The sequence below is a fragment of the Giraffa tippelskirchi genome, chromosome 13 (genome assembly GCF_054371585.1).
Source record: "Giraffa tippelskirchi isolate mGirTip1 chromosome 13, T2T-mGirTip1v1.2.pri, whole genome shotgun sequence".
Lineage (NCBI taxonomy): Eukaryota > Metazoa > Chordata > Mammalia > Artiodactyla > Giraffidae > Giraffa > Giraffa tippelskirchi.
Window position 1 is genome coordinate 13,431,350 of NC_137287.1, and position 13,477 is coordinate 13,444,826.

General features: G+C 46.1%; 1 protein-coding gene across 8 annotated transcripts in view; it reads right to left on the bottom strand.

The window, feature by feature from the left end:
* CALN1 (calneuron 1) overlaps positions 1-13,477 on the bottom strand; it is a 693,518-nt gene that overhangs the window by 446,391 nt on the left and 233,650 nt on the right. For 7 of the 8 annotated variants that reach the window (XR_014073438.1, XM_081558121.1, XM_081558116.1 and 4 more), the window contains one exon: positions 11,983-12,174. Coding sequence is in view for 6 of the 8 variants with exons in the window: in XM_081558121.1 (XP_081414247.1) it covers positions 11,983-12,101 (119 nt within the window). In the remaining 2 variants the exon portion in view is untranslated. Of the gene's footprint in view, positions 1-11,901; positions 12,175-13,477 lie in introns of those variants that run through there. The other variant, XM_081558123.1, reaches the window with a different exon arrangement.

Sequence of the window (13,477 nt, forward strand, 5' to 3'; positions counted from 1 at the left end):
ATTGCCACACTGTACTTACAAATAATTGATTTCCTTTATTGGTCCCTTGAATATTCTATTTCATGCATTTAAAAACACAATTCACAGGCTTCACCAGACTACCAAAGGGATGCAAGCATGAAAAATCCCTCTAAAAATATTTTTATTTTTTCTAAGATTTCTTTGTTGATGGTAGTTTTTCCCTACCTTGAAATTATTTTTTCTGACTCTAAGAAGATTTCTTTGTAGATGGTAAACTTTCCCTACATCAGTTATTCCCAAACCTTCAGTAAAATCTGTGATTTATATCCATCTGCTGTGTGATGATGGCTGGGTGGGAAACTGAGAGGAGGCAAAGAAAATAGCACCCTTATGCCAGCACCGCCCCTCCAGGGGTTGGTGACTCTGTAGCTGCTACTTATCGGGAGAATATGGTGGCCCCCATGTGACTGGTAGTGAAGCTGCACCAAGCTGAGATGCTGCTAAGCCCTTACATGGGGGCTGCTGTTGCTGCTGCTAAGTCACTTCAGTCGTGTCCGACTCTGTGCAACCCCAGAGACGGCAGCCCACCAGGGTCCTCCGTCCCTGGGATTCTCCAGGCAAGAATACTGGAGTGGGTTGCCATTTCCTTCTCCATATATGGGGGCAGGAACCAGAATCAGCTGCAGGTGGACTGACTCACATACAGACCCAAGGCCTAATCTGTTTCCCCAAAATATAATATGAGGAGATGGCCCTGGTAAGGGAATGAGACAGACATTTGACCAACAACAGCACAGTGGTACCAACTACTGCTTTTCTTTAAGTGAGTCCCATCAAAGCTCTGTGTGACCAGGGCCCAATTAATTATACTCTCTGAGCGCCCCCTAGAGTTGTGGAGTGGACCACTTTTTAAATTGATTAATTAATCAATTTTGGTCGCACTGCATGGCATGCGGGATCTTAGTTCTCCAACCAGGGGTCGAACCCATGCCCCCTGCATTGGGAACACAGATACTTAACTGCTGAACCACCAGGGAAGCCCCTGGAGCAAACCACTTGCATCATGATATGGGTGGCCTGGCCACTCTCTCTCCGGGAACATACTTGATCAATTTTCCTGAAACCCTGTCCTGGTCAATGTCTCTGCCCAGGTGGCAAAACTTCCTCTACTTGCCAACGTGGATCTTTCTTCCCAGTTCCTTTTTCCTCCTGGAGTCTGACACACACCAGGTGAGGGTAATTAAAAGGCAGACAAACACTTTTCTAACATAATCATGTTCTGAGTTATGCGCAGGATTCTCCGATCATTGGGAAGACCCTTTATCTTGACTCTCTCTGCCCCAACCAGCATCCTATTCTTCCATGCTGCTTGGGAAGAATCCAGAAGATGCCAAAAGAAGTGCAACACTGGGAGCACATAACAGAAGGATCCAGGATCCATGAAGGCAAAGTGTGAGAGTTCTGTAATGTGGTTCCCAAATTCTTTGAATCTCCTCACCACTGATATGTGCTCTCTATGCCTCCACCCCCTGAATCCAGGAGGATTTGGACCACTTTGACTGCCATAATATGCCAGAAGTGATGCTTCCAAGGCCAAGTCATAAAAGGCCAACCAGCTCCCAGATGGTGCTCTTGGAAGGCTCATCTCTAGATGCTTGTCTTAGAAACCAGATGCCATGCTGGGCAAAGCACAAGCCATGTGGAGATATCATATGTAGATACTCCCAGCTGAGCTGGTCCTTCAGCCAGCCCAGCCACCAAACATATGAGTCACCAAACGAGTCTACCCACCGGCCATCTGAGTCTTTCCAATAGAGGCACCAGACATCCCAAAGCAGAGATAAAGCCCCACTGAGTTCCTGACCCAGAGTCTTCATGAGCATAAGATGTTTGTAGGTTTACACCACCGAGTTGGGTGGTTTATTGCAAAGCTGCAGTAGACGGACTAAGAAGAGACAAGAGGTCCAGGAAGAAAAGATTCCTGCAATGGCCACGTATGGACCATGGACAGAGAGCTGGATGTGGCTCCAGGGGGAGAGTCTGGGGAAGGGGCACCTGGCAGGACAGGCCTGAGGGTCCTGTGTGTCCCTCTAGTTCCCTTTGAACTCTGTGATGAGCAGGACTGGCTTAACCTTAAGGGAAAGTGCTGTTTTCTATACTCTTCTGCTGACAGCAAGTCTGTTAGGGCATAGATTCCACTGCCTCCCCCTCCTCCTCCCCCTGCCCCACTTTCCCAATAGGAGTAAAATGCTCAAATTGAAATTTGATACAAACACAGGGAGTGGCTTGATGAGTTAGATCGGGTCTGGGAATCCTCCATTTTTCCATAAAAGAGCTTCTGATAATAAGAGAATGATGAGGTGATAGCCCAAAACATCCCCCTGCAATCAAGAACCTGCTTTTGAAGCCCAAGATTTTTGTCTTAAAAACTGGTGTCCTGCACAAGAACATATCAAGCATTGTTTTAATATTAAGCCATCTTCAATTACCTGCCATAAGGTGAAGTACACATTGCATGAATGGTTACCCTGTTTATCCAATGATGCTAGACATCCTCTGATCCATTGCTGCATCCCCCATGCAAATGCCAGGACAAGCATGTAGCATCCTGATATCCAAAGCTCTGTTAAAGAAATCAGATTCTTAGGGGCCAACTGTGTTACTGACCACGGGGCACTTTTAGAGGAATGCTTATTAATGTCAATATTAAACATCAATTTGTGGCATGTTTCATAAAAAAAGAATGAAATAATGCCATTTGCAGCAACATGAATGGACCTAGAAATTGTCCCATGAAGTAAATCAGACAAAGACAAATATTACACAATATTATTTATATGTGGAGTCTAAAGAAAGGATACAAATGAACTTATGTACAAAACAGAAACATACTCACAGACTTTGAAAACAAATTTATGCTTACTAAAGAAGAAAAGTGGGGGATGGATAAATTAGGAATTTGAGATTAACATGTACATATTATTATATATAAACTGTTTAATAGATAATGAACAAGGACCCACTGGTATAGCACAGAGAACTCTACTCAATACTCTGTAGACCTACATGGGAAAAGAATCTGAAATAGAATGGATATATGTATGTGTATCACTGGATCACTTAGTTGTACACCTGAAACTAACTCAACATTGTAAATCAACTATACTCCAATATAAAATAAAATTTAAAAATTTTTGAAGCATTTTTTCTTAGAAAAAATCATGCAGGAAATAGTGGATCTTGAATGAAAGGAGATTTCCAAGAGACTGAGTTAGAGAATCTCCAGGAGAATGCAAGAGTGATCAAAAATTCTCAGCTAAGATCATTTGTAATATTCCCTGTAGAGTCCAGAATTTGCACTTTGGCTGTGCACGTAGAAATTTTTTCTTCATGAAGACTAGGTTCTTCATCCCATGCCCCCTCGTTCCCAGAGAGACAGTGCTGCATTAATTACCACCTTCAAGCCCTTCTCTCCTGCCTCCTTCCCCTCCATCCCAGTGCCCCCTGTCCTCAGAAGCCCTTCCCTTAGGTAAACTGGTACCTAATTCTGGAGAGCAATTTGGCGAACCTAGCAAAAGGAAAAAAAAATGTATATACTTTCTGACCCAGAAATTTCACTTCTAGAAAATTTATATTTAGATATACTTGCACAAGTTCACAAGGATAAATAGAGCTGCTCATTACAGCACTGCTTGTGAGAGCAAAAACGGCAGCCTAAACAGCCATTGAGGGGGACTGGTGAAATCAATCACAGTACAACAGAAAAGGATGTTGGTAATAAACTGTTGAGTGAAAAAAACCTTGTGGGGTAATGTGACCACATCAGTGAGGACAAACTGCATATTTAGACGGGTATAGGTTTATTTATTCTAGGAATATTACACAACTTCAGGGGATGACATTCACATTGTATTCTTGTTTTATAAGTGAATGGCATACCCTGGAGCTGTACAACTGCCTGGGTTGTGTATGTGTGTGTGTGTGTGTGTGTGTGTGTGTGTGTGTGTGTGTGGTGATGCTTCAAGGCACACCCTGTGCATGAATTTATCCTAACACACAAACACTATGGTGAGTATCAATCCATCTTTTCCATGAGCCTATAACCTATAAGAGGAAAGGAATTATTCATTTCAATTCCCAACACCCAGCACAAAGTCTGGCACATCAATTATTGGTGTTTTTGTGACTACATGGGTGCTAGCATTCCTTGGGCTCAGGGTATACCAGTTACATATAATTTTCATAGAACTAGGCATGCCCTAGGAAGAGGAAATAAATACTTAGTAGGTGATTTTCTTCACCTTTACACACACCTATACACACATATTTACTCATATCTAGTGTTCCAGGCTCAAACTGTGTTTGGAAAAGTTGATTTAAGCCAAGATAAACCATTTTCTTTGCAGTAGGATATCTCTAGGATTTTAATATGCACTGATGTTCTCTAACAAGTAGATACGGTGAGGAGCATCATCTGAATTTTACTGACCATGAAGCACTTTTAGAGGAATGTTTATTAACATTGATGTCTGAGGATCATCAATTTGGAACACGCTGTATTAGAAGAATCAGTTCAGTTCAGTCGCTCAGTCGTGTCCGACTCTTTGCTACCCCATGAATTGCAGCACGCCAGGCCTCCCTGTCCATCACCAACTCCCGGAGTTTACCCAAACCCATGTCCATCGAGTCGGTGATGCCATCCAACCATCTCATCCTCTGTCATCCCCTTCTCCTCCTGCCCCTAATCCCTCCCAGCATTAGGGTCTCTTCCAGTGAGTCAACTCTTCACATCAGGTTGCCAAAGTATTGGAGTTTCAGCTTCAACATCAGTCCCTCCAATGAACACCCAGGACTGATCTTCTTTAGGATGGACTGGTTGGATCTTCTTGCAGTCCACAGGACTCTCAAGAGTCTTCTCCAGCACCACAGTTCAAAAGCATCAATTCTTCGGCATTCAGCTTTCTTCACCATCCAACTCTCACATTCATACATGACTACTGGAAAAACCATAGCCTTGACTAGTCGGACCTTTGTTGGCAAAGTAATGTTTCTGCTTTTAAATATGCTATCTAGGTTGGTCATAACCTTCCTTCTAAGGAGTAAGTGTCTTTTAATTTCATGGCTGCAATCACCATCAGCAGTGATTTTGGAGCCCCAAAAAATAAAGTCTGACACTGTTTCCACTGTTTCCCCATCTATTTCCCATGAAGAATCACAAAGGAAGTAAATAGGTCCTGAGTAAAAGGAAGATTTCCAAGAGATAGGGTCAGACAATCTCCAGAAGAATGAAAGAGTGATTAAAAGTTTCTTACCCAAGATCATGTGAAATTCAAACTGAATGGCTGGACCTGATAAAGGGAAAAAGAAAAGATCTGACCATCCTAATAACAGTGAGTGAAGCATGCTTGCTGATGTGAAATTGTGTCAGCAGCGGAGAGAGGAGATGTGTGCTCAGTGGTGTCTGACTCTTTGCGACCCCATGGACTGTAGCCCACCAGTCTCCTCTGTCCATGAGACCCTCCCAGTTCTTCTAGGGGCCTGGGTGGGATGTTGGTGAAGGTCTCAGGGAGAAGGGAATTGGGGTAGCAGATTTCTGGGTCCTACTTGAAAATCTTCTGATTTAGTAATACATACATAGATTTTATACACTCACCAGATAAATTTTGACTACACCTTGGCTGTAGGTCCTTCTGCTTTAACACTATCCCTTGTTCCAGTCAGAGCAGGATCAGTGGCCTGATGGGGGGAGAGACCAGATCACAGCGAGGGAGGGCTGAGTAGTGAATGAAAAATGGAGAAATGGAGCAAGTGTAGGCAATTTTTTCAAGAAGTTCAAAGAACTTTTTAAAAGTTCATATCAGGGCTTCCCTGATGGTCCAGTGGTTAAGAATTTCCCTAATGCAGGGGACACAGGTTCAATCCTTGGTCTGGGAAGATCCCACATCTAAGCGCACAACTAAGTCCATGCACCACAACTACTGAGCCCATGCTCTGGAGTCTGTAAGCCCAACTACTGAGCCCATGTGCAGCAACTACTGAAGCCCATGTGCCCTAGAGCCCATGTTCCACAACAAGAGAAGGCAGTGTAATGAGAAACCCACGCACACCGTGATTAGAGAGTGGCCTTCACTCTCCACAACTAGAGCAACAAAGACCCAGTGCAGCCAAAAATAAACAAACAAATAAAATGTTGTTTTTAAAAAACGTTCGTATCGGCCCTTTATTTTTTTCCAAGATAAGTTGCATCAGAACAAATGTTTATGCTTATGGGAAGAAGAAAGAGGCTGAAGAATAACCAAGGAGGAATAGCTGATGAAATAAGGTCCCTGAAGAGAGGGTAACAGGGAACAGATGTCTAGGCTCATGCGGCAGGTGGTCCTCAACCTGGTGAAAGGGATCCTCCTCTACTATAATGGGCAGGGAGTGGCAAAGATGAACTCGGATGCAGAAAATGTGACAGAGGTACTCAGGAAGTTGAGAAGTTTCCTCCTGGGGCCTTTGTTTTATTTGTGAATGAGGAAGTGGCATCATTCTTAGATGAGTGGGTAGGGGGTGAAACAGTCATGGTGGAGAATGAGGAAGAGACCTGGCTGCTAGAAGAACCTCTGAGTCCCAGTGAAGACCCATTGGGATTGAAAGCTATGAGTTTTGAGGGCAACCTACCCATGTCTTGTATTCATGTAAGGTTTTCTCTACATCCTGAAATAGGAATAACAGTGTCAAACACCATCAGGGAGGTTGTCAAAGAGGAGAGTGTTGCAGTGTGAGCTCTCTGCAGTTGAATTTGAAGTAACATGAGGTAGAATTGTTGCCTGGTCATCCACACAGTTTTAGCTTCCTCTTATCGGGACTCTGGGCAGGTCAAAGACAGAAGCACTAAAATATTCAAGGAGTATGGGGGTGACAGGTGATGTGCTATGAAGGTTGAGCAACAGCCCCCGCAAGTGATAAGACTCACTGTTCATTTCAAGGGTCCTGAAGGACCTCCCCACGCTCCCAAACACATGCAAACCTTGATCCAACCAGAATGGGTCGTCTCTTTTTTGTTCTACATCCTGGGATTTCCCCAGAAGATTTATCTAGAAAGGTTTTGTTAGAAAAAAAAAAAAAAAACCCTGAACACCACTGATGAGACCTAACCCTTCCATTCAACCCAGTAATGAACCTGAGGCCCCCAGTGAGTTGACAGAGGTGCCCACAGCTGCATCCTTCCACAGAACCATCCACTGTGTGCTCTCTCAAGGATGTAGCCCCAGAGTTAATGCTCGGTGATGAGACATCCTTATTAGGGCTGGTGATGTGAGTGCTGCTGAGGTCCAACAGAGCTCTGCATTGTGGGGAGGGAAGAGCAGTGCCATAGTGGGGCCACAGAATTCCCTGGGCACCTGCTAGGGACCTGAAGAGGAGAAATGAGGATGGGCGGGCCACGGGCAGGGGGGAACTCGGGTTGATGATTCCAACCTAACTAGGGAAGCCAGCTTAGTAATCAGGCAATAAAACTTTGAGTTCCATCTGCCTCTCACTGCACAGGACCTTAAATCATGGAGGAGTTTATGGGTCCTGTTTATGAAGAGACTCTTTTTATAAGCTATTCAGAGAAGGGGTGGGAGGGAAAAAATAGGGAGAGAAAGATTCCCTTTGAATTCCCATTGCTTTCAGAGTCAGCAATTTAATGAGTCATACATTCTAAATCCTTGCTTTGTCTACACATTTTCATTTCAAACTACTAAAAAACAATTTGTTTGGAACATGGGCTATTTTTAGCTCATATATCAAGAGTGTACATCCATTTCTCCCTATATTAGAAAAGCTCCCTTCAGGTTGGGTTGGAGGAGCACCATGGTTGTGGGGCTGTTTATTAGGAGTGGATTGTTGAAGCTACCTGGGCATCTCTCTGTTCCCTGGGACTCTCTTCCAGTTGATCTCCTGGACGTGCTGACCACTCATGAGTCAGCTCCAGACCTGATCAGAAGAGTTTCAGATCTCAGAATCTGGACAAAGGGGAAGAGCATCTTTTCAAGCCTCCACCCTAAAAAGTTAGTACCTAGGTGGGCCAGAGACAAGCAGGGGTCCACTGCTGTGGGTCCTTGAGAGACTCTTCAGAGTAGAAGAGAAGGAACATCCCCATCTACAGGTCATCTCCTCCAGATCCATCAAGAGAAAGCCTGGCCAAGACCTAGGAATAGACAGTCTGGGGAATCTGGTAAGCTGCCAGGCTGACAAGCAGGAGAATAGGCGGGGAGGAGGCTACTGGGTCCCACCTCTCCGGTTCCTGCCTCTGTGTGAGGTCTCTCTCCACAGGTCACTGCGGTGCCCCCAGCCAGTTCCAGCTACCCCACTGTTTTTGTCCCACTAGTGATCATTCACTCCTCTGGGTCTCCTGGAGACCACCTTCTTTTAAAGGCTCCAAGGACTTCCTTGGTGGTGCAGTGGTTAAGATGCCGTGCTTCCACTGCAGGGGGCCAGGGTTCCATCCCTGATCAGGGTATGCCATGAGGCATAGCCAAAAAAGCATTCAAAACTGCCTATTGCTAGTTTCCATTTAAATTGATATCGTCTACAATTTAAAATGTCTATAGATTATCTTCAAATCAATACACAAACACAAATTAATGTTGGACTTCCCCGGCAGTCCAGTGGTTAAGACTTTGTGCTTCCAATTCAGGGAATGCAAGTTCAGTCCCTGGTCAGGGAATTAAGATTCCATGTGCCATGCAGAGCAGCAAAAAACAAACAAACATAAAAAGGCAAAAATATATAAATAAAGTCACTAACTTAGAGCATGACTAGCAAGTATCTTACCAGCACTTCATGGATAGCTGACCAACTTCAAGAATGGAATACAAAACCATTATGTGAAGGGCCTGGGGCGAAGAGCTGCTCAGCTCTGCTGGTTGCTGTTTTGCCACCATTTCCATCTACGTATTTACAGAGGAAGCAGCCATGCTCATACCCACTGACCCTCCTCCCCTAGATAATGTCGACTTGATCAGGAGAGGGCAGCTATGAGGGCTTCCCAGGTGGTGCTGGTGGTAAAGAATCTGCCTGCTAATGTGGGAGGTGTGAGAGACGTACGTTCGAACCGAGGGTCAGGAGGATACCCTGGAGGATGAAATGGCATCCCACTCCAGTATTCTTGCCTGGAAAATTCCATGGACAGAAGGGCCTGACAGGCTACAGTTCATGGGGTCATGAAGAGTCATAGACACAATGGAGCGCTCATGCATGGGCAGCTATGAGCCTGTTCCGCCAGGGAATTTTCAGTTGAGACCATACAAGTTCCCAGTTGAGGCTGACTGCCAAATTGGTAGCTATTTGAAAGGACTAATTTTCACATGGACAGAGAAACCAGATAGATGAAGACTGGCAGAAAACTTCCATGGATTTTCTACATCCCTGAGGCTTTGGATTCTTTGAGACATGTTCCCCCACCATCCCCCCCTGCCTGGATCCTCTGTTGGAACGTTAGATGTTTCTCTTTTCACTGAGGAAAGTTCTACTGGACTTCCATTACTAGCAACCAAAATGGTACCAGGAGTTGGGAAAATGTTCCAGGGCAGGAAAATGGGATGTATGGAGGAGACTCCTTCTGACTTTCTAATTTGCTGACCCTGCCCACACCAACCACAGCCACGTGGGCCCAGACAGTTTTTCAGGTCTGAGGCCCCCGATGCCCTGTAAGCAAAACCCAATACCCATACTTTATCTGAAGGAGGCTCCTAGCGAAGGAACTGGAGGACAAGGAGATAATGTACTCTGCAAGAACTCACTGCTGGAAAGTGATATGAAAACGTGTTCCAGGTGAGCTGTGTTCCCTCTCTCCTCCACGTCCAAGCCCTGGTGCAGAGACTGTGACCACCATCCATATCTTGGTCCCATCTCACCCCTCTTCCTTTTAGCTGTCTCTCTCTCTCTCTGCCTGCTGCATAAAGAAATCTTTGAGAAATGTGTGCACTTGCCCCCAGAGAAGGTGTAAACAAAAGTGTTATGTGCACTGTGTGTGAGTGTGGGTGTGCATGTGTGATGAGAACAAGGCAGAGACTCTCAGCCCTGGGGTCCAAGTAGAGTTCTTACTCTCCCCACAAGGAGAAGTTGATGGCTTGGGAGGAGCAGATTCATTCCTCTTGGGCTACTGCTGTCTCCAGAAACAAAGGAAACTAACCTGCCTAATTCATGCCCATCACAGTCCTGGCCCCAAAACTCAAAAACCCAAAGTCACCAGAACAAATAAGGAAATATTTTTAATGTGAGCATATGTTGAGTTAAAAGGGTTTCTGACTCCATCTGACTTCTTTGTCTGTTTGCTGCATGATATCTTCACATTCACTAAGGTGGGCAACTCTCTCTATCCTCTGTAGCATCAGCCTCATCTGTCATTTGCCACAGACCCTGTAGGACATACAGAAACATTTCTCTGTCCAATCCTTACCTCCTTCCCTCAACACCACCCATCCCCCAGGGCAAGTGCCCAGGATGGTACCGCTTATCCCAGCCTGAGAATAAACCAACCAGGAATTTCATCTTGGACTGGACTGTGCCTCCTGCTGGGGCTCCTCTTTGGCTGGGGAGGCCCAGGCCAGGTTGTCCTCTGACTCCTGACCACCTTCCAGAGCAGACCCTTCCTCTGAGCCTGCCTTCAGCGTATGGCATTTCAGTTTCATGTGCCCTGTTCCAGACCTGTCCTCAGAGTTGATGAGAAGGGCTCACCTGCAGGTCAGCATACCCTTGGCCAGGGGTTCTATCAGCTCCCACACTGATTTCCCAAACAGTGAGCTGTACTGGAGAAGGTTCTGGATAGAATCTTACAGTATCCTGTGCTGGGCCCTGCAGTCCAGCTCCCAGTTATGGAGAGAAAGTGATGAAGATCAGTAGCTCTAGTCATCAGAAATATGTTCACTTCCTTTGGGCTTCCCTGGTGGCTCAGATGGTAAAGAATGTGCCTGTAATGCAGGAGATCTGAGTTCGATCCCCGGGGTCAAGAAGATCCCTTTGAGGGAGGAAGGGAATGGCAACCCACTCCAATATTCTTGCCTGAAAAACCCCAAGGACAGAGGAGCTTGGCAGGCTACAGTCCATGGGGTTGCAGAGACTCAGACTTCCTTTAGTCCTCCATAAACCTAATCATGAACTCATGGCCCCCACCATGAACACTCGTGGCGCCCACTAGGAGCTGGTGACAAAGAGGGCTGGAGATTCCATTCCAAACAACCTTGGGGAGACCACTGCAGAACATATCCATTCAAAGGACTCACCCAGACCAACTCCTACATGTCAGCATCACATAGATCAACATTTCCTTCTACACAAAATCATCCAGAGTTAAAATTCTTCTTGAGTTTTTACAGCCATGAAAAACCAAGAAAAAGAAAGAGCTCAAACCTTGGGAAGCCTGTGGCTCAGAACACACATAACCCCTCCCCCTGAGCTGACCTCCTCACCCATAAGCAGGGGAGTAGCAGGGTGATCTAATGGTTAGGAACAAGTTTTTGTATTCAGAGATGTGGGTAGGAGTCCTGGATTGACCTTTGCCTTTGTGATACGGCCTATGTGATGCCGTTTACCAACTGTCTTACTTTTCTCTTGTAAAAATGGGGTTAATAACACCCATATGGGATTGTTGTGCAGGTTAACTGAAATTATCTATGCAGAGCTCCCACTTCTATGCTGCTATGGAATATGCACTCTATAAAACGTATCTGTTGCTTTTTTTTCTAACAAGCACCCCCTCCAACTTGATCAGTACCTGATAGGGTCAGCTTTCAAACACATCCCCTCACCCATCCACACAGGTCAGATTTAATCAATGAACAGCTGTCAGGCTCAAGATAGATCGTCAAATCTCTGGCCCCACTGGGACATGCATCCCCTTGGGACCCCTCCCGGGTGTTCTGTCCCTGGACACTCAGCACAAAGGCTCCCAGCCCCCACACCACCCCCTACCTGCGGGCTGAACACAATCAACTCCTGAGCAAACATTCGAGAAAGCTCGTTTCTCCGGGGGGTTGGGGATAGAAGACTTGCCAAGTGGGGAAGTCGGGGGCCTGGGTCCTCGGCGGCTCCTCTCCCCCTCCAGGGGCTCCTCTGCCCCCCTTTTCCTCATTCTCAGGCTTCCCCTCTCCAGGTTGCTCAGGCAGCCGCATCGGGGGTCCAAGGCGATGTTTTCAGAGAGATTTGTGAGCACATCAAGGGAACGTCAGCGGAGACACTGAGACTCTGCAAGGAGTTGACAGAAACTTACTGCCTGCACAGCACTGGTGGGTTATTTACTCAAAGTCAGTTTCCTAAATAATTCACACCCTCCCTTTCGTGTTTAAACAGGACAATGATTGGAAACAGAATCCTGGCACAAGAAATATAATTACAGTTGTGACAGATGTTTAGTTATTAATAAGGCCTCAATGTCACCAGAGGGTATTATTGCACAAGAAACCAATAATGTGCCTTTGGAACCGACCTTCATATTTACAGGTTCTTTTCCATTCCCACTCCCATGGACTTTGCCGTGGTGTAAGCTATGCAGACAGAGCCTGAATAGCCAATGTGACTGCAACTTGCAAGAAAGCCCAGCACCTTGCCAGCAGAATTTGTTTCCTGGCGGTTGACATCAACAGAGCCACAGAAACAAAGTGTATATGTGTGGGGAGGGGGGCAGAGGAGTTTGCACAGTGAACTCTTGCCAAACTCTTAAGCTTGTGACGCTGCTCGCCAGTCCAGCACAACGTCATCCTAACTTCCTTAGACAAAGCAAAGAGCATCCCAGACTAAGTGGCCCTTTACCAGCTCTGGTCTAGACTTGCCTCTCATGTGTATGGAGCCTCTGGGTTGGCTTGATGTCACCAAATGGTGACTTCCTCCCACTCCTCCCCCGACCCTGGACATCTGGTCAACCCCTTCCTTTACAACCCTGCTTAGGTTAAGGCACCTGGCTAGGTTAAGGCACCCCTCAACTGTGCCTATATCTGCTGTCATCCACAGCCTCCCTCTCTCCTTCCATCCCCACAACACTGCACTGAGAAAAGATTCGGGTAAGGAATCATTCAGATGCATGTTGTGTCACCAGGGCCCAGGCTGAGACGATCTGAGAATAACTGGTGATCAATAAAACACTTATTGAACTATTTAATCGATACTGGTTCTCTTTGGTTTCATACTGAAGTTTAAAAACATTATAATAAAACAAAGAATCTCCAGAGATGTGAAGTACAGAGAAGTTAACTGGAAGAATCTTGGTGATGCAATGAAAGAACCCTGACACCATGGATGGAGCCCCTGCCTGAGAACACTGGCCCCTGGGGGTGGGGGGGGGAGCTGTACATGGCAGTGGGCGGCAGCCTCTTTCAGAGACAGGCAGATGAGTCTCCATCCCTCAGGGCTCAGCCCCAGCACCTCACCTCCTGGGAAAAGGCTCCCTACTCTACTTGCAGCCTTCTGATTCTGACCAGAGGCACATTTCCAAGCTTGAGAAGTGTTCTCCTGGAGAAGCCAGCCCACAGGAGAAGAGGCTCAGGAAACAGTC